The sequence below is a fragment of the Galeopterus variegatus genome, unplaced genomic scaffold (assembly GCF_000696425.1).
Source record: "Galeopterus variegatus unplaced genomic scaffold, G_variegatus-3.0.2 Scaffold1167, whole genome shotgun sequence".
Classification (NCBI taxonomy): domain Eukaryota; kingdom Metazoa; phylum Chordata; class Mammalia; order Dermoptera; family Cynocephalidae; genus Galeopterus; species Galeopterus variegatus.
Genome location: NW_007727278.1, coordinates 276,529 through 285,919, shown reverse-complemented (window position 1 = coordinate 285,919; position 9,391 = coordinate 276,529). Strand labels below are relative to the sequence as shown.

At 49.2% G+C, this 9,391-nt stretch overlaps 1 protein-coding gene across 1 annotated transcript in view; it reads left to right on the top strand.

Annotated features, from left to right (window-relative positions):
• The first annotated feature begins 3,003 nt into the window (after nucleotides 1–3,003).
• Nucleotides 3,004–9,391, top strand: part of LOXL2 (lysyl oxidase-like 2) — a 67,884-nt gene continuing 61,496 nt past the window's right edge. Inside the window, 1 exon segment of the mRNA XM_008575276.1 lies at nucleotides 3,004–3,403. Within this exon segment, the coding sequence (XP_008573498.1) occupies nucleotides 3,049–3,403 (355 nt within the window). The 5' untranslated portion in view covers nucleotides 3,004–3,048.

Below are 9,391 nucleotides of genomic sequence, written 5' to 3'. Positions count from 1 at the left end.
TTTTTTTTTTTTTTTTTTTTTTTTTTAGTGTTTGATTTGCCTTTTCTAGTTCTTGGCAGGAAGTTTCATCTAATACAAGCTGGTCTGCCTTATTCAGAAACAGATGTGTTCCTGTGCAGCAATAACAGAGGGTTTCTGTCCCTTGGGGCTGAGGGTCGGGTGGTAGAGCCAGGCATGACAAAGTGTAAAACACAGCAAAATGCGATTTTAAAGTGAGTCAGACACTCGTTCTGGTTGGGAGGACCTGGGAAGGTGTCTCTGAAGAATGGGAAGGATTGTGACATATGCTATTTGGAGGGAGGGGGATGAAGGCCCGTCGCTCTAGGTGGCAAAACTCAAGCCAAGGACAGGCTGATATGATTGGATGTGTGACACAAGAAGTGATGGGGTGAGGGAAGGGAGAGACAAGTAGGTGGAACGAAGCCAGGAATGTAGGAATGTGCCAAGTTGTATCCCTGTCTAAATGTGGACATTTTTCTATATGCAATGGATATTGGCGACGTTTTTGTAGCTTGGCAGTGACCGGCTCTGGCTTTGCCTGCACTAACTGTGCAACTTTGGTCAAGTCTCTAATCCTCTCTGGTTCTTGATCTTCTCCCTTGTAAAGTGAGACTCGTAAGACCAACCTCCTCTGCTCCCCAAAGTTCTTGAGATGTAGATGCATTTGTGGACGCACATGTGCTTTGATGGGAATGCGGTGTGGTCAGGACACTGTGTCTCTCAGAGCCACGTTACCAGTTTGTCAGGCTGTGGTCTGAAGGAGGCTGTTGCAGGAACTCCCACCCCACCACATTCTGGCCTTGCTTGTGAGTCATGGGATCAGGACCACTGGGTATCTGGTGACACCAGAAGGTCCTCAGTTCTGACTATCTCCTGAGCACTGACCTCTTTGCCCCAGCACCCACCATGGGACACTGGGTATTGCCAACCACCTTGACAGACACGGAACTGCCTTGTTCCAAGGCAGACCATGCCCTCACAGGCTACTCTGGGCAGCTCCAGCTACGGGAAAGTTATCCAGGCCTTCCTTGGTGGTTACGTGCCACGAACAGAGCAGTACGACTGGCCTGGCCCTCCTCATGTGGTTAAAGGTATTACACACTCTTTAGCTTCCACCTGTTCATCCTGGCTTGCCCTTTGGGACCCTGCATCCTGATCTACTTCCTCCTCCATGAGACACACCTGCCGTCTTCTAAGGCAGTCTCCCCTTTCTTTGAATTATGGAAGGACCAAGGCACATGAGGTCTCTTGCCACATGACCTCACTCTGGAATTCTTACAGGGAGGCTCCATTGGGTATGGTGACTACAACCTTGAGCATTTAAACGTTTTCATTTTGCAAATGTTTCTGTAATGTTTATAAGGTACCATTCATTTAACCTTCAAACAATTAAGTGAGCTAGATATGATTGTAATTCCCATTTTATAGATGAGGTAACTGGAGCACAGAAAATTAAGTATTTTGCCCAAGGTTGCATAGCTAGTCAGTGCCGGAATGAGGATTCAAATTCAGACCATCTGACTCCAGAGTCTGTGCTCACTCATCCCCGCTCTGTTGACCTGCCCTCCCTGGCCTGATGACAGGCCCCTCGGCCCCCCTCCAGTTTGTCACGTAGAGCTTAATGCCTCCCCTCTGAGCTAAAATCAGGCTGGTCTCAGCCCCCTGCACCCCTAAGGGACAGACACTATGAAAAGAAAGGGAATTGTCACCAGGGCATCCTTGGCTTCTCCAAGGGTGATACCTGCCTCAGGACTGCTCTCAGAGGCTGCTGCTTGCAGAAACTGCAGCTCGACTATAGACAAGCCCTGTCTAAGAGCAGTTTGAGGGGCTTTGCACTGACCTCCTCATGTGGTCGCCTCACCCGTCCTGCAGTCCAGAGCACAAGACACAATAAGATCAGGAGTGTAGTGGGTGACTGCTGGTGTGTCTGAAGGCCTAGAGCCTGAAAGCAGACTGGAGGAGGGTCTAGCTGTGTGCACGGACAGAAAAGCAGCCCATGAGCCAGGACAGACTCAGAGCGTCACTCATGGTGCCTTGAAGAGGCCACGTCTGTCTGGTCAGCTAAGGTCCAAGGGGAGTCATGTCCCTTACAGAGGAGAAGTGGAGATCCTGTGGAGGACTCTGTGTGGGCTTCCTGCTGCAGGTCGGCCCTTAGAAGTCTATAACTTAATTGGGGATGTGAGAGTACCTGGAAGGGTCAGAAGAGTGTTTAGGTCATAAACCTGCCTTGGCGGGAGAGATCCCTGGGGCTGGTTCAGCAGGGATGTTGCCTGAAGGCAGTGGGATCTGAGCCAGGCCTTGGAGAATGAGAAGCTGTAAGAGGTGGGGAGGAAGAGGAAGAGTGTGCCCAATATCCTGTGCTTGCCCCTACAAACCTGCTGCCTGCTTCCCGCAGCCCTGGTGGTCCCCAGGAGGCCACCCGTGCAGGCTTCTCCACCAGGCTCCCTCACCCTCGGCTGTGGGTCCTGTTGGGTGGAATAGGGCTTGACCAACAGGAGGCACCAGGAAGAGATTAGAAGACAGGTAGAGAGTGAGGTCAGGTGTTTATAGTCCCCAGGCCCCCCTCCTCCGCTGGTTGTGGTGTGTTGGCTCTGAGACCCTTCAGTGACGGCCACAGCCCCTACAAGTCGTCCTCTTAACGCAGCCCCTCTCAGTTTCAGTCCGCACTCCCTCCCCTGGGAAGTCCTTCCAGCCTAGGGTGGTAGCAGCTCCCCTCTGGGGCACTACCCCATCCTCAGTTATTTCCCCTGAACTCTGCCCACATCTCCCTAGACAGTCTTTTTATAAACTCTCCTCAAATTAAGTGTGAGTGTGCTGTTTCCCGCCAGGAGCAACCCTACCAAAGAAACACTTCAGAGATACAGGAAAGTGGGGGCAAAAGAGGTGGGGGCCCCTAGACCTGCGTGGCGTTCTGTGGGTCTCTGTACCCCTCCATCCTGTCCTAACGTGTCTCTTCTCTCTCCCAGGAAGCTCCTGCTGCTCTGCGCTCTGTGTCCCTCCTGACTGCCCCGGGGTCCCATCCCTGGGATCCTCCTGCTGAGGACAGGGATGGAGAGGCCTCTGGATGCCTGCCTGTGCAGCTGTGTGGTGGTGCTGGCCCTCCTGCCCTCCCTGAGCCTGGCCCAGTACGAGAGCTGGCACTACTACCCCGAGTACTTCCAGCAACCGGCCCCTGAGTATCACCAGCCTCAGGCACCCTCCGATGTGGCCAAGATCCAGCTGCGCCTGGCAGGGCAGAAGAGGAAGCACAGCGAGGGCCGAGTGGAGGTGTACTACGATGGCCAGTGGGGCACTGTGTGCGACGACGACTTCTCCATCCACGCCGCCCACGTTGTCTGCCGGGAGCTGGGCTACGTGGAGGCCAAGACCTGGACCGCCAGCTCCTCCTATGGCAAGGGTGAAGGTAAGACGCTCTGTGCTTGGAACTGAGTGCTCTGTCCCCTGGCAAGACCTAGAGCCATCTTCCATGAGGTTAGCCTGGTAAAGGAAGCTGTAATTACTGTCAGATGTGAATTACCGATGACACTCCAGCTAGTGCAACCTCCTGTGCGCTGCAGGGACTTGGGAAGGGAGGGGATCTGGGGAGGAGCACAGTGGCCAACCATCTTGATTTGCCTGGGACATTCCTGCTTTGAGCATGGAAAGTCTCACATTCTGGGAAACCTCTCAGTTCCAGGCAAACCGGGATAGTTGGTGACTCTGGGTAGGTGTGAAATCATGCCTCTAGACCATGTATGCCCTGCATGGGGGCTGCATCAGCCAGACTGATTGGGGCTGCATCAGCCAGACTGATTGCGTCTTATTCCAAACCCCTCCCCCGAGAGGAGCGCCTTCTGCACTTTCTCACGAAGGCTTCCCACATGCTAGCATTCCCCATCTCCTACCACCTCCTCCTCTGTAGAGTTAGTCAAGGGTTTTGTTTGTTTTGGCATCTGGCCACTATGGGGAACCTAACCCTTGACCTTGGTGCTGAGTTCATTGTTTTCACAGTCATAAGATACGGTGGGCTTAGTCACAATGGGGACAGAGTTGCTTTGGGTTTTTAATCTTTGGCTGGCCTATATTTTCCTCTGTTGTTAGGTACAAATCAAATCGATTATTATTTTTTTTTAATTGTTGTAAGAGCTTTGAGGGAGGACAGATCTTGGAGCCCCAAATCTTGAGCTCAGTCCTGGGGCTGATCTAATTAACTATATGCTTTATAGGAAGACATGTGTCCTCTTTGGCCTCAGTTTCCCCATCTGGAAGTTGAGCTACCCAAGAACTCTTAAAACTCTGATAGTGTTTCCAAATGGGAAAGTAGATAAGGGTGAAGGGCATTATTTTAAAGAAAAGGATTCCCGGAGCTAAGAGTTAGTTGCCCATCCTTGAGCCGACAAAGACAAGGCAGCTACTCCACCGGTCTGAGCTGCTTCACAGGCCTCACCTGGGTCTGGCTGCTGGACTAAAGCAGACAGGCCCACACTCCCACCCTGGACTAATCAGCCAATGCCACGCTGACTGTGTAAGAATCACCCTAGGGGGCTTAAACATACAGAATATTTCAGACCTCAAGCTATGCTACTCTGATGCAGGAGGTCTGGGCGGCAGCCCGGGACTCTGTAGCTTTTGGAAGACTGCGAAGTGGTTGCGCATGTAGCAAGGCTTGGGAGTCACCGAATAAATAACTGTTCGGCTCCCTTCCAACCCTCCTTTCTGTTATTCTAGAATTATAGGAGAAAGGAAGTACCATCTCATGCGTGTGTCACCTCCGTGCGATGGGAAATTTCCTGTTGGAGAAACCGGATCAAGAGACGGCACTTACAGTATCATGTTTTCAGAAGCTCCCTCTGGGTTCCTTAGCAGTGATACAAGCCAAAGCAGCAGAGATGAGTTAGCAAATGCTGCGCCGTTAGAGCCTATTTGCTGCCTTCTTTTAAAAACCCCTCCATACCTGATGGGCCATAATAATCAACTACATTGTATATTGACAAAATAAAAATTAAAAAAAAATCAACTACAATGTATATTGAGGAGTTAAAATAAAGAATATATATAAAAAATGGAAAAAAAAAAAAAAACTCCTCCATACCTCCACATCTGTTTATTCTGCTAGCTGAGAAATCCAGGGGTAACATCAGATTCTTGTTTTCTATTCCAGGCTCTCCAATCCACATTATTTTATAACAAGAACTTTGCAAGCATGGTGGATTTTTTCCAGTGATAATGTTATTTTCTTTCTACCCACATTGAAAATTCACCTGTTATCAGACAAGGTGGTTGTGGTTTTGCCCCATCGGGAGCAGGCATGAGGTAGCTGGAGAGGTGTGTCCCACCCAGGTACACACCTGGGTGGAATTTTTCATCCAAGAATGATGAAGAGCAGAAAGTTCAAGGGTGTAGAGAGGATATGAAAGGGAAGGATTGAAATCATGGTCCATGGAGTCCATGCTGGGGAGGGAGAAAAGTGACAGGGGAGTTGAAGGACTGTGCAAAGCTCCTAGGACCGATGGGTTGTGAGTCTGTGCTGAGACTGGGTACTAGAAAGAGTTTGTAGAAAGATGGGGGGAGGTGGGATGCAGAGCAAGAGGACTGCAGTGGAGACTGAGGAGGGGCACATTTGTTGCTAATGACAACATCTGAGCTGTGACCATGGAGAGCAGCTGCAGTAGGGTGGGGAAGTCTCTGCAGGGAGGAGGTGTAATAACTAAGAGGCCAGGAGGACTGGAAAGGTCTTCTGTGTAGAGAGTGAAACTATCAAGGGTTTTGACAGGAGCCATATCAAAGAGAGGACAGGGAAAAACAGATGCTAAAAAAAGTGAACACTGGCTTGTGTCCAGGGCTTTAAGAATTACACTCTGTATAAAGCGGTACTTGGTTTATGTCATGAGAAGCATCTTAAATATAAATGTATTTGGATTTCATCAGCATCCATCAAGGTTTTTTTAGCACTAGGTACACGGTGGGCACTCAGTAAATATTAGCTGACTGATTTATTTTGATTTGAGAGAATATAATAAAGAGTTGGCAAAACAGTAATTGGTATAGCGCCCAATTGGAATGTGGCCAGTGCTCTGGGTGTGCTCTGGTGGGAGCAGGCTCTGCGCATGAGCTGGAAAGGCCATGGGAGGCCACTCCTCCAAGGGTCCTCAAACTCCTCTGACATCAGGCTGTAGTCACGAAGCCAGGGGAACACCAGGACCTCCTGGGGTTTCCAGCCTGGCCGGTCAACAGGTCTCTTCTCCAGAAGCATCTCTGAGCACAGGTAAACCATGGGCCCTGTTAGAGAGTTCCATTTCCTTGCTCTCTGGGTGGGACTCACAGCAACCTACACCTAAGGTGGCTCTTCTCCTTTACCTGTCTTCAGAATCAGGATGCTGAGCCTGTTCCCAACCACAACCCCTATTCTTTAGGTCAGAGTGACAGAGCCAGCAACAGCCACAGTAGGGTCCCACAGGGTCTGAACTGAACAATTTCCATTGTCCCGACGGAGCCGAGAGGCTCTGGCATTCACACTGAATTTCATTTATGATCTTTATCTTCCAGATGATCTGTTGTTTATACATCTCTTCTTTCATTAGGACAGACATTTCTTAGAATAAATGGGTAGAAAAAGTAAGATGAAATTTTGTTTCTGACTGAATGGCTTTTTTGTTTCTAAAGTCTGAGCCTCATCTGTGCCCCAGGTGGTGCTTTTCTGGCAGCTCTGACGTGGCATCTATTGGGCTGTGTCTAGAACCACTCTGCCTTCCAGCGGGCAGACCCAGGAGCTGGTTGCATGGCGATCGGGACAGTCTAGGTGATGAGCATTAAGTGTATGGGGGAAAAAAAAAACCAAAACATTGTCATGAAATCAGGGCAAATTTGTGCATGGCAATACTGTCTTGGGCTAAGTACAAAGGTACATATCTGCCACCTAAGAAAAAAGAATTGACCAAGCATATGCAAAGGGTAGGATTATGGGGGGTCCATTGTAGGTCCGTAAGAGGGCAGCTCTTTGGGGTAACTTAGCTCCATCTAGTACTCCAGGTGCTAATTTCTAATGCTCCCCGCAGGGTCTCCGTTCTGCAGCTCTTCCCAGTTCCTGTAATGGTGCACTGGCTGGCCCACCTCCAGTCCCTTAGCGGGTGGTTTCTCTGCAGATGGAATAAGAGCGCTGCTTCTTTTTTCCCCATCCTTGTCCCTTCAGCAGCTTTGCTACAGAACATTCCAAGGAAGAGGCCCCGCTTAAAATGTGGAGGGTCTTTTCCGTTGCTAGCACTTAGTAAGACAAACATCGGTTTGTTGTTGAAACAGCCATCGATTAAGGAGCATATGTTTCAGTGGAGCTTGACGGCTCGGAAGGCAGGCCAAATTGAGAAACCAGTTGGAAAACTTCAGCCCAGATGTTTTCAATGAGCTCTTTGTCCCCCACCGTGCATCCAAGACGCGCTCATTTGAACCTGACCAGCCGGTGAGGGGAGCAGACACGTTTCAGTGGGGCCTGGAAGTCAGGAGACTGGTGGCCCCATGTCCTCCCTGACCTTGAAGAGCCTCAGCTTCCCTCCTAGGTTTTCTAACCCCTACAATGGGAATGTTCTATCTGCTTTTTCCTCACATCATGGAAGCAGTAGAATTCATTGCTTTTCTGACTTTTTCCTGGAAGAAGAAAGGGGAAAGGGAGGTTGAACGTGTCCTGGGCATTACCTCCTTGAATCTCCATGGCAGCCTGCTTGTGGGCATCATTGTTCCACTTTGGAACAGGCTTGGCTGAGTAACTGACCCCAGCACACGGTGCCCAAGAGTGTGGCAGATGGCATGTGAGCCCAGCTTTGTGTGACTCTGCAGTTCTGTAGACTCCTAGAAGGAGCCACAAGTAGAATGAGAGCTTTGGTTTTGTTTTCTTTCATTTTGTAGTGGCACTTATAAAAAATCAATACTTGAAAACCCTCCATCACTTTTTCAATTTTTATTTTTAATTGTGGTAAAATACACATAATATAAAATTGACTTTTGTAACCATTTTTAAGGGTACACTTCAGTAGTGTTAAGTCTATTTACACTGCTGTGCAACCAATCTCCAGAATTTTCCATCCTGCAGAACTGACACGCTATCCCCATGCAACAACCACCCCGCTTCCCCTCTATCCCCGGCCCCTGGCAACTACCATCATACTTGCTGTGTCCTTGAATATGGCTTCTCTAGATACCTCATATAACTGGAATTATACAGTATTTGTCTTTTGTGACTGGCTTATTTCATTTAGCATGATGTCTTTATGCTTCATCCATGTTGTAGTATGTTTCAGAATTTCCTTACTTTTTAGGGCTGAATAATATTCCCTTGCATGTGTAGACCACCATTTGTCAATGAACACTTGAGTGGCTTCCCCCTCTTGGCTATTGTGAAGAATGCTGCTATCAACACGGGTGTACAGATATCTTTCCGAGATCCTACTTTCCATTTTATTGGATAAATACCCGGAGTAGAATTGCCGGATCATATGGTAGTTCTATTTTTAACTTTTTGAAGAACCACTGTATCGTTCTTTATAGCAGCTACACCATTTTATACTCCCACCAGCAGGGCACAAGGGTTCTAATTTGTCCACCAACACCTGTGATTTTCCGGCTTTTTGATAGTAGCCATGCTGATGGTGCAAGGTGGTATCTCGTGGTTAACCCTCTCACACTTTGCCCATTGAATTCTCGACTTAGTGCAAATGAGGCGAAAGGACAGGTGGTGAGCACAGGTCCACGGGTCTGTGGGTTAGTGTAGGTGGGCCACCTCTGAGTCAGTGATGGGAAGGTCAAGATGTGAGAAGAGCACCAGAGGGGAATTGAGGCCCAGCTGTCCAGGCTCGGGGGTGGCCTGGCACTGAGGTGTTGGCCTCTCTGAACCTGAGCTCAGCATCTGTGAAGTGGGAACATTCATGCCACCTCACCCTCTCCCCTGAGGAATAGAAAGACCAGGAAGGTAATATTCATACATGTGAACATGCCTTAAAAACTGCAAACCCTCAATTGCAGTATAGTAGAGACGTTCCTTGCAGGGTCAGAGTTCAGCCTCTGCTGCAGGTGGAAGGTGAGGCTGGCATGTGCCATAGTCAGACTAAAATCATCATCATCATCATGGTTACCATTCTGGAGTGACTAGGGGCCAGCCCTAACTAGGCAGCCCTAAGCTGCTCACACCTCCTCAATTCAAGTGTCCTTATTAGCCCCACTTTACTGTTGAGTGAAAGGGGCTTCGACCAAAGTTAGACAGCTAAGTGGCTGAGCCAGAATCCAAACCCACCTTAGCACCCAAAGGCCCCCACTCTTTCCTCTATACCACTTGACTTCGGGGCTTAAATCTGATTCCTATCCTAATGGTGTTCAATCTAACACATCCCCAAAACACAGCAGCTACCTACTCTGGCAAGGGAATCCA